The sequence below is a fragment of the Lepidochelys kempii genome, chromosome 1 (genome assembly GCF_965140285.1).
Source record: "Lepidochelys kempii isolate rLepKem1 chromosome 1, rLepKem1.hap1, whole genome shotgun sequence".
NCBI classification, from domain to species: domain Eukaryota; kingdom Metazoa; phylum Chordata; order Testudines; family Cheloniidae; genus Lepidochelys; species Lepidochelys kempii.
In genome coordinates, this window is record NC_136380.1 from 28,304,890 (window position 1) to 28,325,652 (window position 20,763).

Genomic DNA, 20,763 nt, shown 5'->3' on the forward strand with positions numbered 1-20,763 from the left:
GCTGCTGTCAAGGCTCCCTGTATAGGGTTTTTGAGCCACTGCATTAAAGGGTAAGTGGGGTCTCCAAGGATCACAATGGGCATTTTGACTTCCCCTAAGGCGATCTTCTGGTCTGGGAAAAAAGTCCCAGCTTGCAGCTTCCTGAACAGGCCAGTGTTCCAAAAGATGCATGCATCATGCACCTTTCCAGGCCAGCCTGTGCTAATGTCAATGAAACGCCCACGGTGATCCACAAGCACCTGGAGAACCATAGAGAAATACCCCTTCCGATTAATGTACTCGGAGGCTAGGTGGACTGGTGCCAGAATTGGAATATGTGTGCCATCTATCACCCCTCTGCAGTTTGTGCATTTGTGCAAAACCATCCACGATGTCAAGCACGTTACCCAGAGTCACGGCTCTTCTGAGCAGGATGTGATAATGGCCCTGCAACCTTGCATCAACACTATTCCAAGGGTCGACTTTCCCACTCCAAACTGGTTAGCGACCAAGTGGTAGCTGTCTGGAGTTGCCAGATTGCAACGGCTACCCGCTTCTTCACCATCAGGGCAGCTCTCAATCTCGTCTCCTTGTGCCACAGGGTTAGGGCAAGCTCCTCACACAGTCCCATGAAAATGGCTTTTCTCATCTGAAAGTTCTGCCGTCACTACTTGTCATCCCAGACTTGCATGAGGATGTGATCCCACCACTCAGTGCTTCTTTCCTGAGCCTAAAAGCAGCATTCCACGGTGGTGAGCATGTCCGTGAATGCTACAAGCAAACTTGTGTCATATGCGTTATTCGAGTCAATATGATTGTCGGAGCCCTCACTGTCACTTTGGATCATAACAAATAACTCGACTACCAAATGTGACGTGCTGGCGAGACTCGTCAGCATACTCCTCAGCAGTTCGGGCACCATTCCCGCAGCCCGAAAGGGAAGACAGAGCACGCAGTACAAAACACGTTGAAAGATAGTGCTAAATGTGGGCGGAAGCGCTGGGATGCGAACCGATGCATGACGGGGCATTGGGACAGGACCCCGAATGCCCCGCACCCCCCCCACTCCCTTCCCACAAGCCACAGCGCCAGAATGGGACGAGGTGCTCTGGGGGACAGCGGCCCACAATGCAGCGCCCCCAGGGCCGCAAACGTGGCCACGCCCGTGCGCTGGCAGCTGTCAGTGTGGACAGACTGCAGGGCTTTCCCCGCTGCGCTCCCCGAAGGCGGGTTTAACTCACAGCGCCCTACATCTGCAAGGGTAGCCGTGCCCCCCCCCCCCCGAGTGTGCTGAAACTTAGACCTCTCCCTTCCACAAAAAAGGGTGTGGGGGGGGGCTGAGGCACCCACCTTGGCCAGCATCCCCCCTCCCCGCGGCTAGCTGTGCTCGGTGGAAGGAGCTGCGGGCGGTGCTGCCCAGCGGCCTGAGGCACTGCACCGCCCTCCCCACGCCGCGCCTGACAACCTGGCTGCGGAGCACCGCCCAGGCCGCCGGGTCTGGCCCCGCCCCACGCCCGGACCCAGGCAGCGCCTCCCTCTGGTCTCCACTTCCCCGCCCGGACCCGCCAGTCCGAACTCTCCCGAGGCCCCTCCGGAAAGAGCCGAAGTCCGCGGCGGCCGCTGGGTGGCGGCCGCGCCCCTAGGCGGTGTGTCCCCGGCCGCTGCCCGTAGCGGTGGTGCGCATGCTCGGCGGGGCCTGTCCGCCGGGGCTCGGCGGGCTGCGCGCTCCGCTCTGCCGTGGCCAGCGGCGCCCCAGCCGCCGGGAAGATGTCGGGGGCGCCGGCGGTGCGGATCAGCATCGAGTCGGCGAGCGAGAAGCAGGTGCAGGAGGTGGGGCTGGACGGCAGCGAGACCTACCTGCAGCCGCTCTCCATGTCCCAGAACCTGGCGCGCCTGGCGCAGCGCATCGACTTCAGCCAGGGCTCCGGCTCCGAGGAGGACGAGCCGCCGCCTGGCGCGCAGGCCCGCGACTGGGCCGCGCCCGGGGACGCCGAGGACGAGGAGGGTGAGAGAGAGGACGGGGCGGGGGGCAGCAAGGAGACCCCCGCCCCGCCGCAGGGCTCCCCACCCGCTGCCCCGCGCTGGGACCCAGCCTCCGGGAGGCAGCGCCTGTGCCCCTCCTGGATCCCCAGGGGCAGCCCTCCGCCCTGGGCGACGCCCTGGCCGCGCCCACCCGCCCCGCTGCGTTCTGTGACTTGGGGCCGGCCAGCCCCTAATGGGCCTGCCGTCTTGGCCCTGACCCGAGAGCTGCGCAGCGCGGGTGGCCCCGCTGAAGTCGCTGGGATCCTTGCAGGCCCACCTGTGCGGCAGGGCGGGTAGGATCCATGCCACGAAGTGGTTCAGCTGCCGTGAAAATGCCACTCCGGGACTAAACTCGCCTTCGGCAGAGTCCGGAGCTGTCATGGTCCATGCCCTGCCTGAGCCTGTGTATGCTGACCGCTAGTGTTTGCAGCCAAGCGGTACTAGGGTGGTGGGTTCTACACTGAATGTCGTATGAGATACCTTCCTCAATAGCTGAGCCAACTATGGTGGTCACTCTTTCCTGGGAGAGAGATACTGGTCAAAACGTGAGTTTCGGTGTCCTGTCATTGCAGTCGCCTATATTAGCCCATTGCTAATGTAACCTGGTCTGTGCGTTTGAGGCCTGAAGCAGTTCAGATCCTGAACAAATTCCCACTTACATGACTTGACCAGTGCACCAGAGACTCCAAAGTAAAAAGCGTGTGCTGCTTCATTTTGAGCTGAAGAGCTCTGGCTCTTTAGCTGGGGCAATAAGACTCTTATTCTCTCTGGATTAGGCTCAGAGGAGGACATTTAACATACACCTACATAAATAAAAAGTATATTTTAAAATGCAGAATGTTCAGAGTATTTGCAGACTGTCTATGCCCTGTTTCAGTTTAAGGACCAGTGTGGTATAGACACCGTATTTGCTCTTGGAATATAAACCTTTGTTTTGTTTTTGTGCTTTAGGGTTGGTAAAGTTTCAACCATCTCTTTGGCCTTGGGATTCAGTGAGAAACAATTTAAGAGGTGCCTTGACTGAGATGTGTGTGCTCTACGATGTTCTCAGCATTGTCAAAGATAAAAAATTCATGACTCTGGATCCAGTTGTGCAGGATCCGCTTCCCCCAAAGCAGGTACAAACGATCTTATTGTTTAATACATCCTGATAGCTTAATACTGAAGATCCCATACAACTGGGACTTCTTATATAACCACAAAACAGGTGTAGCCTAGGGCAAGCCTCCCCATGCTGTCCTACCACAGTGCCTCATCTTCCAACGGGAGGGACCACTTCTAGGGGGGAGAGGGTAGCTCAGTCTCAGTGATGTATCTGCTGAGACTGCCAACAAGTGTGCCAGTTATAGTAGTGTGATACCTGCATATGAAGCTAAGGGTTTGTCTACACTTACATTTTATAGCATTCTAACTTGCTGGCTCAGGGGGGTGAAAAATCACCCTCCTGAGTGCAGCAAGTTAGTATGCTTTAAAGCGTCAGTGTGGACAGGCTCTCTCCCAGCGCTCCTGGTAATCCGCCTCCATGAGGGGAATAGCTCCGAGCGCTGGGAGCACTGCTCCCAGCACTTGGAGCCTGTCCACACTGATGCTTTAAAGCATACTCTCTCCCAGCGCTCGCGCGTGACCACACTCACACTTCAAAGTGCTCCTGTGGCAGCACTTTGAAGTTTCTAGTGTAGACGTAGCCTAATTTCAAAATAAGTTACTAAATAGCACAGCAGATAATAATTTTTAGGCACTACTAGTTTCCAGTCATTAGAACTATGAAGATTTGTTTACAACTTAAAAATATTTACAACAGCTCAAAATTGGAATTTATTTTCATATTTCCAGAATCCTCAGACTTTACAGTTAATTTCAAAGAAGAAGTCACTAGCTGGAGCAGCCCAAATCCTGTTGAAAGGAGCAGAAAGGTTATCCAAATCAGTTGCAGAAAACCAGGAAAATAAGAGACAACGAGATTTCAACTCCGAGCTCTTGAGATTGAGGCAGCACTGGAAGCTGAGGAAAGTGGGAGACAAAATCCTCGGGGACCTGAGCTACAGAAGTGCAGGTATGGCAGGTCACCAGTTATCAAGAATGAATCTTAAATCTTTTATTTCACTAAACCATTTTTGATGATTAATTGTAAACACCAAAGTTGGAAAGGAATGATTGAAGTGGTAAAATACTATAAGTACTGTGAAGGAACTAAGAAAAAGGAGAACTTACATTTAATACCAGGAGAAACATCCTGATATTGAGATCTCAAAGATAGTAATAAAGCTGCATCACTTTTGGTACATTAAAAGTAGACTGTTTGGAGAACTGAAAAGGTACTTTTAAGGATCAATCCTGCATTGGGGTGGGTTAGATGAATAGTAATTTTTCTTCATCTCTGATTTCTGTTATCTAGATTTGTTCTGTAAAAATTGTTCAAAAGATATTTGGTCACTTTTATTCTTTTCTGAATTGACATACAACCCCCATATTCCAAAGTACAGACTTTACAATACTAAAATGTAGTTTATGAAGTATTAAATGAGAGATGATAAATGTTATTGATTAGAACATACTAGGTACTATAACCTGGGAAAGAGTTCTAGTATGATACACAAAAGGTGGTTGGTTGTGTTGTTGTTCATACAAGGTTAATAATGCCCTAATGTCTTGATTCAGCAAGTAATTAAGCAAGTGATGAACTACACACACACAAACGTAGTCCCTTTTGAAATCAGTAAGTATACATGTGCTTAGAGGTAAGCCCTTGTGTAAGTGTTCGCGGCCTAAAGGAGAATGTGGCATCACCGTGACAAAATGAAAGAACCACTTTATTGTACCATCTAAAAATCTGTGTATTAATCTGTGTTAAAAAAATAAATCCAAAGAGTTTTAAGCATTATGTGGAAACATAATATGATCATTTTGAGCTGGGAGTAAAATATTCAGGTGCAGTGTCCCTTACTGGTAAAATCACAGGTACTATTACATTTAAGCCAACAACTCTCCTCGCATTCTCTCTTACCTCCCCCACTCCCAATGCCCAGAAAAAAGGAAAGGAAACCATATAGCCCTGATCATATTGTTCCACTGTATTTCTCAGCGATAACGCGTAGAGCCTCTTCAATTGACAGTTATGGGGTGGAGATAAGACATTTTACTGAATTGAACCCCTCCCCCCCACCCGAAACAATGTTAGTCAAATATAAGCAATATCTCTCATATGATGCAAAGATGAGAAGACTTCTAATCCATAAAAACATTGTCTTGTGAAAGCTTTTAAATGTTTTCATGATATTTTCTGTTTCCCTTTTTAGGATCCCTCTTCCCTCATCATGGGACATTTGAAGTGATAAAGAACACAGATATTGATCTGGATAAGAAGATACCAGAGGATTACTGTCCTTTGGATGTTCAGATTCCAAGTGATTTAGAGGGATCAGCCTATATAAAGGTTTGCCTGAACCATTTGTTGGATAGCTTCTGTACTATTCATGTAGTTGTAATACAGAACACAAGACAAGTAACATTCTTTTTCATTTTCTTGTATAGGTTTCTATTCAAAAGCAAGCTCCAGACATAGGTGACCTTGGCACAGTTAACCTATTTAAAAGACCTCTGCCAAAATCAAAACCAGGTACATTCTTTAAGATCCGGTCTTAGGGATTGAGTTTGCATTTGACGCTAAATTGGTGAATCTCATATTATGGAGAAATACTCGAATAGTACCTGAAAATAAGAACAAAAGGGGAAATAATTTTCTCATTCTTGGTTTAGCTGAAATTCTTCACCTAAATGCAAAATGAGACTTTGCAAACGTGACCCTTTCAAAATGTACATATGGATATGATGCTATTGAAGGTGTTAAAATTCCTTCAATGACTCTAATGCACATGCTTGGCTTCTGAAATGAAGATGTTAAAACCATATTTGTTTAGAAGGAGAGTCAACCATCTAACTTGAGATTAATTGAAAATCACTTACATAATATGGGTTCTGTTTAAACCCTTTTCTCAAATTATTTTACTTATATATTTTAAGTATTCCAAATATACAACAGGATGAACTAAGGTATAATATTCGTGGTTTTGATGGGGAGGAGCAACAGGGAGAAAGAAGCACATCACGTGCCTTCTGTAGTTCATGGAGCTGAGTAGCTAAATTTTGCCTGAAAAGGTTACTAATGGTAACTCAGTTTATTTAATATTCTGTTTCAAGCCAAAATTTAGATTGAGACGTTTGATGTCAGCTCAGACCATTTACAGAATTGTTTAAGAAATTAAGAGCAAGTTTGTGAGATTTACTTATATGAACAGGACAGCCTGTATTTTACAAATTAATTGGGGATTAAGGAGCTCATAAAATTGATCTCAGAATTACAGTAGGTGCGGTGCACTGCTTTCGTCTTGTCCTTTAACCCATTGTAAAGCAATTTCCAGTGCACTCTAAAGGCTTGGAATGTGAGGGCATATTGACTTGTTCTTCATCAACATCACTTTTGTTACGTGATTTCACATGCACTCACACTCACCATCCCCCCACCCCCCCAGTTGCAAAGAATGATCTTTATAATTGTTCATTCGTAAGATCGGTGTTCATAAAATTGAGATTCTACTGTAAATTTAGTGTTTAGAAGATACCTGTAAATTGTGAACACAAAGTCTATCCCGTCTATCTCTTGTATTGCTATTAAGTAAACGCAGGAAAAAACGCAGTACAATTAAAGAAAACTACATGAAATAGTCTTCATAGAGTTAAGTTGGAGTTACTAGCTTATGTAATAAGTATTATATTGCAAGTTATTAAATTCTTTGCTAAATGGAAATTTATATTAGATACGACTGGTACAATATTCAGCAGTAGCCGCCCACTTATTTAGTGGTGTTGGATGAGAGGAGCATATTATGCCAGTTCTTTAAGGTCTGCATTAGTTGCCTGTGCAATTAAAGGTGTTTATAGAGTAATATTAAGTCCTGAATGGTCTGGGACCTGGCTACTTACGCTAGTGCATGGAGAGAGGCAGTCTCTTGACAGCTGTGGTCAGCTTGGATACTCTTGCATATTTCTGAGATTTAAATGTTTCAGGGCAGGGCATTTTAAGTGGGGAGTGCTCAGTGCTGGAAATAACTTTCCCATTTGCCTGACAGACCAGTGGTTTTATGTGAATTGATGGTATGCTCTCATTTGGAATACCATAGTCAGTTCTGGCCACTCCATCTCAAAAAAGATTTAATATGATTGGAAGAGATTTAAAGGTGAGCAATAAAAAGTACTAGATGCAGGAAGAGCGTGAAAACATTGGGAGTTAAGTCTAGCGAAGAGACAATTATAAGGGGAAATGATAGCAGTGTAGAGCAGGTGAATTGGATGCTCCTATTTACCTTTTCTCATAATACAAGCCCAGGAGGACATCCAGTCTGAATGAAAGGTGATACTTTAAAAACTCATAAGAGGAAATGTTTTTTCATAACACTTACGGAATCTGTGGAATTTCTTTTCCATAAGATATCAGTGAATCTAAAAGCTTAGCAGAAAAACTAAGATTTTTTTTTTTTTTTAAAAACTAGATGTTCTTTTTTTTTAAAAAACTAGATGTTCTTATGAATAATGACCTCTACAATTTCAAACTAAGACATGAGATTTCATGCTTCAGAAGCCAGTCACTAAGTTTTGGGCTTAGAAAGAAACTTGGTGCTGGCTGCTCATAGACAGAACGCTGTACTAGATAGACCACTGGTCTGATCTCATATGGTAATCTTTATGTTCAGGGCATGAGGCCCATCTGTTTATTCAGGCCAATATTTTAAAAAATGGGAGCCTAAATTTTGGCTTCTAAATCCATACTGAAGCACCTCCCTGATTTTAAAAAATGTTGTGTGTTTATGTGCATGGGTTAAGTTTGCAAGTCTAAATGTACTGTTTTGAAAGTGTGCCTCAAAGAAATTGCAAACCAAGTAAGCAGACTGTCGTCTTAACTGTTTGTACAGTGCCCAGCACAGTGTAGCAGGGCTGTCTAGGTGCTAGTGCAATACAAATAGTTAATAAAATGCCCATGTAAGCTTGGTTAAAATTCACTAATATTTTGTTTTGTATTATAACAATGTTCACTAATATTTTGTTGTTGTATTATAACAAGGTTCAGCTCAGGTGGGAACAGTAGGCTAGATTTTCCAGTCACACTGATCACCTGGTGCCTTAGTCATTCTCTAACAGCTGAGATGTGAATTAGTAAAATGGGTTGCTTTTTGTTGTTTCTTTGAAAACTTGGATGGCTCGTGTATTTCAGGTGCTCCACATTGGCAGACAAAACTGGAGGCTGCACAAAATGTTCTCTTATGTAAAGAAATATTTGCTCAGTTGTCTCGAGAAGCTGTTCAAATTAAATCACAAATTCCTCACATTGTTGTGAAGAACCAGATCATCTCCCAGCCTTTTCCAGGTAAGAAGCCTTGCGAGACTCTTGTCATGGAACATGGAATTCACAGAATTGTCTATTTTAATCCAGACTTAAACTTTGATTTGTATGACGTTTAAGCAAGGTCAGTTGACCTCCTTGCTTCTCTCATTATACCAAATGAAGAATTGGATTAAAAGTAAGACTTCCCTGGAAACCACATTATGCATCTGATCTTTTCTGACTAAAGTGTTTTGTTTTGTTTTTTAAATGACTCTCATGGTGCACTTGTATTATTTCAGTAGTAATGGTACCAACAACAAAAGTTGTGGTAGTCCAGTACACCACCTTGTGGGGACTGGAATTTGAGGCTTTTTATCAGTCCTTCTCTCCAGAGGTAGGTTTATGGGAGACTACAAAACTTCTAATTGACTTGTGTTAATGGTACCTGAATAGAGAGAAGACTAATACCCTTCAATCAGGCTGGCCCAAGAATATGGGGACTCTGAAAGCATCCTCTGTGCTCAGAGTTGCCTTGAGAATCTACACCATGTTCTCCCTCCCCCCTGCTGAGAGTGATCCTGACTCCATCTTTTGAAGATTTTTTTGGATTGCTTCAAAAAATATAATGGTTGGTAAACTGGGTGATATGAGAATTATTTCTTCCCCAGTATGCTGCAGAGTCTCGACCTTAGGAGACTTTCCTTTTCTTCACTTGATAAGGAATTATAAATGAAAAACACCTCTTAAGTCACAAGTTGATCCCTGGGCACTTTATTAATTACAAATTGGCAAAATGATCATGTTTTCTTTTCTGGTTTGCACGGTGTGACATGATAGTTTGTTTGAATTTCTCTGAAACAACATTGGTTGCAAAGCTAATGATTCTGAAAGGGGATAAGGGGAAGAGAAGAATAAATTATCCTGTCTTGTTTCTACTTATCAGCATGGAAAAGTTGACAGTGTTTTTGCTTTTCATTTTCTTTATACAGGTTTGCAATTGTCTATTTCTTTGTGTCACTCTTCTAATGATAAGAAATCCCAAAAAGCTGCTTCTGAAAAACAAAGTCCAGAGGATCACCTCTATGTTCTGGAACACAATTTGCATCAGCTGATCAGAGAGGTAATGCATTTTTAGTTGAACACTGAAGTTCTCTTATTTCCCATTCAGAGTCTCTGAGCACATCATATAACTATAATAATGCCAGAGGCCAGTCATTTTCTATCCAGCTGTATAAGGCAGCCTCTGTTGCATATATGAGAAATGCCACCATTGTGTAGATATGCAAAGCTGATACCAGGAGTTTCACTTGTACCTTCATGGGATATTATTTCCTGGATGTAGCCTCTAAGTTGGATGCTCATTTCAGGAGAAGGTCCATGCAGGTCATGCTTAAAGTAGAAAGAACAGTTACTTACTATAATTACGGTTCTTTTGAGATCATTCTCCCCACTCCTCTTTTTCACTATTCTGAACTCTTACTATAAATTCTTGATTCATTAGAAGGAGCTGCATTGTGCTTGAGGCTTTGCCCCCTAATATATCTTTTTGGGAGCAAGGAAAGCACAAGGACATGCATAGCCTTAAAAAACAGTAGAAAGTTCTACTCTGGAAAGTTCTGAGATCATATGACCAGGATATGTACATCTTCTTCAGCATGGTTCCAGTGAATACTGAAGCAAAATAGGCATTACACACCTCAGCCTTCTTGATGTCCTCAGTTATTTGCTCTTTCCCCTCTGAGTAGAAGGCCTACACTTTCCTTTGTCTTTCTCTTGCTCCTACTGTATTTAAAGAACCTCTTTTGCCTTTTATGTCCCTTGTTAGGTGTAACTCATTTTGTATGTTAGCCTGATTTTGTCCCTACCTGTTTGTGCTATTCTTCTGTATTCCTCCTTAGCAATTTGTCCATGTTTTCTCTTTGTTTTAGGATTCCTTTTTGGTTTTCTGGTCATTAAAGCTCTTGATGGAGCCCTATTGGCCTCTTACTATTTTTGGTATCTTTCCTTAACATCGGAATAGTTTTCAGTTGTGCCTTTAATGTTGTCTCTTTGAGAAACTGCCAGCTCTTCTGAACTCCTTTTATCCCTTAGATTTTCTTTCCATTTTCATTCCTACCAGCTTTCTGAGTTTGTTCAAGTCTGTTTTTTCTCAAAGTCCATTTTCCTTATTCCGCTGCTCTTACTCTTTGCTTTCCTTAGATTCATGAAATCTATCCTCTCATAATCACTTTTACCCAAATTGACTTCCGCCTTCAGATTTGCAACCAACTCCTCCGTGTTGGTCAGAATGAAATCTAACATGGCTGTCCTCCAGTTAGTTTCCTAACTTTCTGAAACAAAAAGTTGTCCCCAGTACATTCCAAGAACTTATGGGAAATTTTGTGTTGTCATACTATTGCAACAGACATTTGGGCAGTTAATCCCCCCCCTCCCCCCATTACTACCAGGTCTTGTGTTTTAGATATTTCTGTTTTGTTCTAGAAATGCGTCATCGACCTCCTCTTCCTGATTCTGTTAGTCTAGCAGACTTCTATCATGATTAAGGCTATGTTTTAGTCAAGGGTATTTTTAGTAAAAGTCATGGTCGGGTCACTGGCAGTAAACAAAAATTCACAGCCATGACCTGTCCATGACTTGTACTATATACCCCTAACTAAAACTTGGGCTGCGGGTGCTGGTGGGGGAGGTTGGCCTGGGACCCCTGCAGGTGCTGGAGGGAGGGAGGGTTTGCATGGCTAGCAGGCTCCCTACCTGGCTCCGCACAGCTCCCCAGAAGCAACCAGCATGTCCTTGCAGCTCCTAGGGGAAGGGAAGGCCAGGGGGCTCCGCGCACTGCCCCCGCCACTGGCACCAGCTCCCATTCACTGGGAACCACAGCTAATGGGAGCTGTGGGGGTGGTGCCCACGGGTGGGGGCGGCGCACAGAGCCCCCTGGTCCTTCCACCTACGAGCTGCAGGGACATGCAAGCCACTTCCAGGGAACCCCCCGAGATAAGTGCCGTCCTGCACCCCAGCGCTGGGTCCCCACCAAAACTACTGCTGCTGGCGGGGTGGCACACGGGGCATGGTGGCACGAGACTGCTCAAGCAGCGGCTGGTGCGGATGGCCACAGCCGCTGCAGAAGTCAGAGGTCGTGGAATGTCAGAGTCTGTGACTTCCATGACCTTCGTGACAGACACGCAGCCTTAATCATGATGTCACTCCTATTTTTCTCCCGTTTTATCTTTACCCAGAGACTTTCAACTGGTCTGCCACTCATTTCCCTCCGGACCTCAGAACTAGTGTATATATTCTTGATGCATAATGCAGCATCTCCTCTCTTTTAGTTTTCCCTTCTCAGTGTGCAAAAGATCCAAATAAACAGGGAAGCAGACTATACAGGGAAATATGAAAGGACTGTTCGTAAAGTGCAGTCAAATGCACAAAGTAAAACTAGAAAAATGAATACTTTTCTTAGTTTTTATTACTGTGATTATAGGTATTCAAATAGCATGCAGTTTTTTGTTTTTTTCCCCAAGAAGTGTGACTTTTTAAAGTTATCCTTATAAAACATGAGGCAGTGTATTATAATTGGTTAGCGGCATGTATTAGAAGAGCACATACTTGAGATTTGTTATCTTCTCCTTCTCTCATCCCTCCTAACTGCTTTTATTTGTTGCAGTTCCACAAGCAAACTTTGAGCTCTACAATGATGCCACATCCAGCTAGTGCACCATTTGGCCACAAGAGAATGAGAATGGCAGGACCTCAGGCTTTTGATAAAAATGACATTAGTTCCTTACAACCAAATGAAGGGCTTCTGGAAAAGATCATTAAACAGGCAAAACACATCTTTCTGAGGCACAGGTATGCGCACAAGCTATTCTTGGAAAAGTCATAGTAAAACTAATCCTTCTGTGTTCCACACAGGCTGTGAATTAATTTTTGAAAATGTTCCCAAAACTTATTACTGTTGTTATTCCTGAATGCTTTTCTAACAGTTTTGTTAGTGCCTAATATTAAAGATTAAAAATCCTGTCTCCAAGTACGTGAGTGTAGTGACTCCCATGGAATGCAAACACAGAAAGTTCAATACTACTTGTAAGGTACCCGTCTACAGGATACTTATATCATGATAGTTGTCTCTGCTTTAACAAAAGCACTACCTCAGTCCTTTTCAGTACTTTCCTCCGTACACTGTGTAAAAACACATAGCTGATCTCTATGCTGAGTAACATATGTTTATATTTTACATGCACCCCCAAAGATAGTCTTAAAGTGTAAGCAGATACGCTTCTTTTGCAATTCAGGCACCAAAACTGTTTTGGTCTCCTTGTGTGTGCCCAAACTGCTTACCCTATAATGCAAATAAATGTAGCTTTAGGTGTCATAAAACTTAGTTTTGTGAAATAAGTTTATTTTACAGTGTAATTTACAGTACCGGCTAGATCAAACTGATGTCTACTCACTACCCTGACTTTATTTGGAGAAAAGATGGTGGCATACACTATCTAGATATCTAGACCATGATTTTATTATCCCTGGTTTCAGAGTAACAGCCGTGTTAGTCTGTAATTTCCAAAAAGAAAATGAGTACTTGTGGCACCTTGGAGACTAACCAATTTATTTGAGCATAAGCTTTCGTGAGCTACTGCTCACTTCATCGGATGCATGCTGTGGAAAGTACAGAAGACGTTTTTATACACACAAACCATGAAAAAATGGGTGATTATCACTACAAAAGGTTTTCTCTCCCCCCACCACACTCTCCTGCTGGTAATAGCTTATGTAAAGTGATCACTCTCCTTACAATGACAGGTTTCAGAGTAACAGCCATGTTAGTCTGTATTCGCAAAAAGAAAAGGAGTACTTGTGGCACCTTAGAGACTAACCAATTTATTTGAGCATAAGCTTTCGTGAGCTACAGCTCACTTCATCGGATGCAATGTGTATGATAATCAGGGTGGGCCATTTCCAGCACAAATCCAGGTCGTCCCCCCCTCCCCCCAACACACACACAAACCCACTCTCCTGTTGGTAATAGCTTATCTAAAGTGATCACTCTCCTTACAATGTGTATGATAATCAAGGTGGGCCATTTCCAGCACAAATCCAGGGTTTAACAAGAATGTCTTGGGGGGGGGAGGGGGAGGGTGTTAGGAAAACACAAGGGGAAATAGGTTACCTTGCATAATGACTTAGCCACTCCCAGTCTCTATTCAAGCCTAAGTTAATTGTATCCAATTTGCAAATGAATTCCAATTCAACAGTCTCTCGCTGGAGTCTGGATTGGAAGTTTTTCTGTTGTAATATCGCAACTTTCATGTCTGTAATTGCATGACCAGAGAGATTGAAGTGTTCTCCGACTGGCTTATGAATGTTATAATTCTTGACATCTGATTTGTGTCCATTTATTCTTTTACATAGAGACTGTCCAGTTTGACCAATGTACATGGCAGAGGGGCATTGCTTGCACATGATGGCATATGTCACATTGGTAGATGTGCAGGTGAACGAGCCTCTGATAGTGTGGCTGATGTTATTAGGCCCTGTGATGGTGTCCCCTGAATAGATGTGTGGGCACAGTTGGCAATGGGCTTTGTTGCAAAGATAGGTTCCTGGGTTAGTGGTTCTGTTGTGTGGTATGTGGTTGCTGGTGAGTATTTGCTTCAGATTGGGGGGCTGTCTGTAGGGAAGGACGGGCCTGTCTCCCAAGATTTGTGAGAGTGTTGGGTCATCCTTCAGGATAGGTTGTATCCGTATCCACTTTAGTCATGGAAGTCATAATAGAACTAGGGCTGTCAAGCGATTTAAAAAAATTAAATTACTGGGGTGTGGTTTTTCTGCTTTTGTTTTTTTAGAACTGCTCGAACCATTGACAGCCTAGCTAGTCGTATTGAGGATCCACAGATTCAGGCCCATTGGTCAAACATAAATGATGTTTATGAATCCAGTGTCAAAGTTCTAATAACTTCCCAAGGATATGAGCAAATATGCAAGTAAGTATGAAAACTGAAATATTCTCTACTTAAATAGATAGTTATCTCTTTTAGCTATGGTGATTGAGTGCATATAACATTGTGTTGCTCCTATGAGATCCAGTCCAACTTCAGGCAGACCAACATGAGCTTAGTTTTTGTGTATTTGCTTTATATGTTCAGGTATGGAATATTAATGTGGTTGCAGAGAATGAGAGAAAATTTAACTTTCCATAGATTAAGATAACCTTGTCTTAAAAGTAACACTCTGCCAAAACAGCTTTCAGAAGAGAGACCCTAAAGTTAAAAGTCTATCTATCTGCCTTCTGTAGCAAAAATGTTACATTCATGTAGGAATTTAGTACATATATATATATTACCTTTTTCTTCAAATGTCTATGACGGTATTCCTTTAGGGGAAGAGTCAAATGTTGGGCCTGGTTACTAAAAGTGTCCTTAAAATGCTTTCCTCTACTTCCACATTAGTGGGCTGGAGAAACTGCTAGATTTCTGAACCAAGAGTTGCACCTTGTTAATATCTGTTGGCTTGTCTATACGGAAACTGGAACTAAAATAATCACTTGAAATTCATGCCTTTAGTTATTTCAGTGCAATTCTGTGTGTGGACATTCTGTAATACAGGTGTCTGTACACAGACTTGCACCAAAATAGACATTCATATTGCAGAATTGAATATTACATAATTAAAGGCATGAATTCCTACTCATTTAGTTACTTTGGTTCCAGTTGTCATGCTGGTAAGTCCTCAGTTCTGTGCTGCATTGGGTGACCCTGAATTTATTGAGAGCAGAGATGAGTCCCATGTGGGTTGTACTGGGTCTTCACCCTCTGCTGGCTCTGTTCTTTTAAGTTGACAGGGAATTGCAGTTGATGAGATTCTGTGCTCTTGGAGCACTTCAGCGAACAGGAATCTTACCAGCTAGAGTGGGACTGATATTGACAAGAATAGAGCTGGCTGGGAGAGAGCGGATGTATGTCATGTCACCTGCATCTCTGATGATAAACCAACATCCACTGTTCTAAGTTAATCAAAATATTTTAAAAACAGAATTTACCAAGCAACCTTGAAAGGTTTGTTAGGGCTCCCCCTGCCCTTCCTTGGTTCTTGTCAGACAGACAGAAAGCAGAAGGCCAGAGTCCAAAGTGCAGGCAATGCAATGTTTATTGGGGTTACAAAGCAAGCATAATCCCATCTCTTTACACCAGTAGAGCTTTTCTTTTTTCCCCACCGTCTCCTTCTTAACAGGCTTAATCATACCTGTAGTGCTCGCCCCTGGTACCACCCATTACAGTTTATGGTCATGTTCCATTTTGGAGAGTGTTGAGTCTCTGGGTTTCAGTACCACCTCTTTTGTACCCCATGGGAGGGGTAGGGAGTGAGGTTGTGTACTGGCCAAGGCTACCTTTTCTTTGTTTTTCAGTGTTTCTTATACCGCCCCTCTCGACTAGGAATCGAGGCAGTTGTATATTAAACTCCCACCATACAACACTTAAGCTCTGCTTCTTTTCTTTTCTCATTATACAAAAAACCCCATCTGTAGGCAGAAGCAACACACAGTGTCTTTGTTCCTTATTCACATATCTTAGTAAGGATATAAGAATATCAAAAGTCAAACAGGCAAACAAAACCGAAAATTCTATCTCAGGCTAATAAACAGGCCTCAGTACTATATTACCATATCTAACAAGGTTCATGCTTTGTTATTCATTCAGATAGAAGCCATTTCCCATGTCTGTCCTAATCAAGAACATGAGGGTGTCAAGATGGTAGCTTGCTCTTGGATTGTCCTTTAGCATTTGTAAGATGCCTTTTAAAAGTGACTTTTTAAATTAGGAACTTTTATTAATGTAGTTGCAAACTACCAATTTCTAGATGACTTTTCAATAAATATACTGATTGTATCTTTTTGTTTAAAAGGTCCATTCAGCTACAGCTGAACATTGGAGTTGAACAGATCAGGGTAGTGCACAGAGATGGAAGAGTTATTACGTTGTCCCATCAAAAGCAAGAATTACAGGATTTCCTTCTGTCTCAGGTAAACTCACGTTCAATTCCTGGAACTTTTTCTTGCATGTGTTTGTCTTGTGTCTGCGATTGGGACAAACAGTAATAAGTAGCATGAGTGTATTTGAAACAAAAGTATTGTTTATTGTCAGATAGAAACTAGGTAGAAATTCCACATGTGCATACAAGAATGTCAGTAATTTTGCAGGTTTAGTGATGATTGACCACATTCTCCATAAAGAAATGTTTGTGTATCGACTGTGGGAACTGTATCACGTTTTAGCCAGGTGGCTGTGAGTTCAGAAATACTAACAAAGAAGTTCATTTGAAATACATTTAAACGCATTGTTTGTGCTGTTCACCATGTGAGCCTTCAGAACACAGTGCCAATCTAATAAGCATGCTGCTTTTCTTAATCATAAGATTCTACTTGGTGGGAGCCATGTCGGAAACTAAGGTTTTTTTTTATGTAAAACAAACTTGTTCTAGCCAAACCCCATCAGGAATGGAGTTCTTAATAGTTAACATGCCCTTAATTAACATCACTTTCAACATTGTGTCAGGGTTTCCAACTTTGCATGTGACACTACTAAATCACTAATGTTTGAATGAACTGTGGTTTCTTAACTGTTTACAATGAGTCTTGTTGTTTTTGTTCATATGTGACAGTCTTTTCAATACACATTATGTAGTAAAGATGCAGGCATTGCCTTTTTACAGTTTATAATGTGGAATGCTCAGACAAAACAAGTTGGAACAGATTCTGTTGAGGGAGGTATTATTTTCCTCTAATAAAGTAGTTTTCAAACTGGTTCACAGAGACCTGGCTGGTTACATGGCATTGGCTCCTCTCTGTTTCCAGCAAATAGATCGTGTTAAAAGCAAACTAAAATGCTTTTTCTTATAAACAATTGCTGTAGTTTCTACTAGAATGTTACACGGGTGTAAAGTGTGTTTGGTAACCCCAACTCTAATCTTCCCAAATTTGCCATGTTGGAATGATTCATTACCACTTTTCTGCATAATACCCTGTAAATGCTTCACAAAAAGGGTTAGGTGTCTCTCTTAATTGGATGTGGGACTAAAGGAAGGACACTTCTGAAACCTTAACCATATACAAGATTTTTGAGTAGCTTTAGAGACTTGTGTTAGTTTAAAATCCAGAACTTGTAAGAGAACCTCACAAAAACTATACGTTGAAAGAGTTATAGATGTATTGAACTGTGTAGCTTGTGTATACTGAATAACTCTCTTCTCCACCGCCAAATGAGCTAGTAACAGGCATGTATGAAGTCAAATTTCTACTTGCTATTATATGTATTGAGGTATTTCTATAAAATGACCAATTCTTCTGAAACAGGGTGGTGCATTTCAGGTGGAAATCACTTATTTTTTTCTTAAATGAGTAATACAGGACAAAAAGAAAAGGAGTACTTGTGGCACCTTAGAGACTAACCAATTTATTTGAGCATAAGCTTTCGTGAGCTACAGCTCACTTCATCGGATGCATAAAGTGGAAAATACAGTGAGGAGATTTATATACACACAGATCATGAAAAAATACACATTGTAAGGAGAGTGATCACTTAAGATGAGCTATTACCAGCAGGACAGGAAACAAAGAACAGGAACCAGGGACAACAAAAACAGTAAGAGACAAAGATAAAAATAACCTAATCCTCTGTCTTCTTTCAGATGTCCCAACATCAAGTACATGCAGTTCAGCAGCTGGCTAAAGTTATGGGATGGCACGTGTTAAGTTTCAGTAATCATGTGGGTCTGGGACCAGTAGAGAGTATCGGCAATGCATCAGCAATAACTGTGGCATCGCCAAGTGGAGACTATGCTATTTCAGGTAGACTTTTGTATGATTTATAATAAATGTATGAGAACTTTCTAGCAGTTTGATTATAGAATCAATCCTGAGAGTTTATGGCATCATTATGTAACAGAGTACTTTATAAACAAGCTTTTTATTTTATGGGTAGCATTGCCATCTATGCAAAGTAGTGATTCAATCAAGTTGGCTACTCATTGCTGTTTAGTACGTGGGGTAATCAGCTTAAAGCATTTTTTAAAATATTGTTTTCTGATTTTGTTCTGTAATAAATGCAGGAGAAATAAATTGTTGCATATTTAAGATAAAGTAACTTTGCATTACACATAGTATAAGGCCACTAGAACTAATCATTCCTGGTCTTTTACTCTGATCACCAGCCCTTATGCTTCCATATGCACTGATATTGCTGCACTGAAAAGCTTTGTCCCCTCACTAAATCAGTTTGACTGTGCTATCTTAGAGAGCTAGATTCCCTCAGTACTTTAAAAAAATGGCAAAGATCTCTCCGATAGTAGCTGTAACAAAAATGTTGGGAGACTTCATAATTGTCTCTTTGAAAGATTACACTGGAAAAGAATTCTTCTATAAAATCTTCTTGAGAAAGCCCACAAATAAGATTCAGACTTGGGATAAAGCTCAGTGGGAATTGTTGGAGACATTTTAGGATTCCTGTGCTCATTTAACTTTCCTGAATACAGTTGTTGACTACTGGTTTGCTCTGACCAGGAAAATGTAGTGCAAAAGAGCAATGAAAACATGCAGGGAAAATAGGAAAACTTGAGAGCAAGTCAGAAAACTTCATTAGAAGTAACAGTGTTTTAATTTATTTTTTTTAGTTACAATATGGAAATGTACTTAAAGGAAAAGTGTCTGGTTAGTGTACTTTGTATAGGGATATTTAATGTGATGAATTAAAAAAGCCGTAAAGGCTTTATACTTACATATTTTCTGTTCATTGCAGTACGTAATGGTCCTGAAAGTGGCAGCAAAGTTATGGTTCAGTTTCCACGATGTCAGTGCAAAGACCTCCCCAAAAGTGATGTGCTACAAGACAGTAAATGGAACCATCTTCGTGGGCCATTCAAGGAAGTTCAGTGGAATAAAATGGAAGGGCGTAACTTTGTATATAAATTGGAGCTCCTCATGGCTGCCCTAACTCCATGCTAATTGCCTGACATCTTACTAAGGAGGACACTGGATTGCCACTCATTTGTAGTGGTATCAATGATCACAATAAAGGGAAACCTACCTTGGGAGACAATACATGAAAATAGAAAACAGTGCAAAAGTGTTCAGTTTTGCAGTTCTCTATAGATGTGTATCCATTGTGATTATGTCAGAACTATGTTACTTGCTATGTGAAATAAATGATTTTTTTAAATGTTCCTTACAATTAGTTTAAAAATACCATTAAAATATGACCTTATTTTTCTAGCTTGTAGTGTTCATATGATACCAGGGGTGGAGTTCTGAAGGTTGCTGTTTATTGCAGATGCCTAAAATTGCCTTTGCATTTGACTACTGAAAGTTACTGAGAGAACATCTGACTAATTCGTGTGATCAAATTTTTAAAGATACTTGAGCTAATAAACTACAAACATAATATAGCTTTCTGGTAATATTTTAGAGTGGTTCAGATCCAATTAGCTATCCCATTTTTCCTTTATAGTGAAGCTCAACAGCCTGTTCATTCCTGTATGGAAAAACCTCTGTTCATGTGTCTTTGCTATTTTCCTCAAAATACCACCTATAAGCTCTTCTGAGAGGTGATGATTTTTGGCCTTTAGAGAATATATGTTATGCTACCACTGAGCATTTGTGGGAGCAGTCCTAATAGTCATAGCGTGTTCAGTGGCTTGCTCTTTTAACTGCTAGTGGATTATTTGGATAGAAATAGACAATGAAGGGAACAGCAGAGCCCATAATGAATTATTAAAGCCTCATAAGATTCATAATTCATGTCCTCCTTTTGGAGTGAGCCTCTGACATGAGCCCTTAAATTGGAGTGTCTCCGTGGGACCCTACTTTGGTGTGGCCTCTGGACGTTCTTTCTCCTATTCTTTTAAGGGAAAAGAAGTTTGTTCACCCTGAAGGTATGGGCAAGTATATGTGGGACTGTATCTGTGGGAATGCTCTTCGATGCCTGTTTGTTGACAAATTTTCTATCACCAGTAATCATGGATGGAGGTCACTGACCTGGAATGGACCTACCTGGGTGTGATTCAGATTTTGGCTTTCTCCAGAAGTGTTTTTCTGTAGCACCCAAAAGAGGGCAAAAGGGAGGGTCTTTCTGTGTTTGCATCTGAAGGAAGATGCAAGAAGTCCCCTCTCCTAAACTGAATTTGTTTTGTATGGACCCCATGTTTGCAAATCCCAGACTAGGTTGAAGACTGGAACTGTTGTGATGAACACTTCTTGTAGTAATTGTGCTTGCAAGCTAACACTGTTCTTGTCTACTTTGGGTGACCTCAATGTTCACTCACACAATAACTTTTTTGGGTGATTTGTTTTAGTGGTACCCAAAACAGGAAAGAATGGGGGAACCATTTGTGGTTGAGATTGA

The 20,763-nt window shown here is 41.9% G+C and overlaps 1 protein-coding gene across 2 annotated transcripts; it reads left to right on the plus strand.

The window, feature by feature from the left end:
• The first annotated feature begins 1,627 nt into the window (after positions 1-1,627).
• MED17 (mediator complex subunit 17) lies at positions 1,628-19,634 on the plus strand. Of its 2 annotated transcripts, none has more exons than XM_073337157.1 (12): positions 1,628-1,984; positions 2,953-3,119; positions 3,835-4,054; positions 5,298-5,434; positions 5,533-5,617; positions 8,267-8,419; positions 9,367-9,497; positions 12,039-12,223; positions 14,218-14,355; positions 16,274-16,391; positions 18,056-18,215; positions 19,162-19,634. In XM_073337157.1, the coding sequence occupies exons 1-12, from the start codon at positions 1,747-1,749 to the stop codon at positions 19,365-19,367; spliced, it is 1,938 nt and encodes a 645-aa protein (XP_073193258.1). In that variant the 5' UTR covers positions 1,628-1,746; the 3' UTR covers positions 19,368-19,634. The 2 variants fall into 2 exon arrangements, with proteins under 2 accessions (XP_073193258.1, XP_073193268.1); XM_073337167.1 differs by lacking the exon at positions 1,628-1,984 and adding an exon at positions 2,016-2,546.
• The last annotated feature ends 1,129 nt before the right edge of the window (positions 19,635-20,763 follow it).

Excerpts from the sequence above, each read along its gene's own strand:
- MED17 (XM_073337157.1), top strand. The coding sequence starts at position 1,747 with ATGTCGGGGGCGCCGGCGGTGCGGATCAGCATCGAGTCGGCGAGCGAG. Across the intron at positions 5,618-8,266 it reads TCTGCCAAAATCAAAACCAG|GTGCTCCACATTGGCAGACA; the intron begins GTACATTCTTTA and ends CGTGTATTTCAG. Across the intron at positions 8,420-9,366 it reads CATCTCCCAGCCTTTTCCAG|GTTTGCAATTGTCTATTTCT; the intron begins GTAAGAAGCCTT and ends TTCTTTATACAG.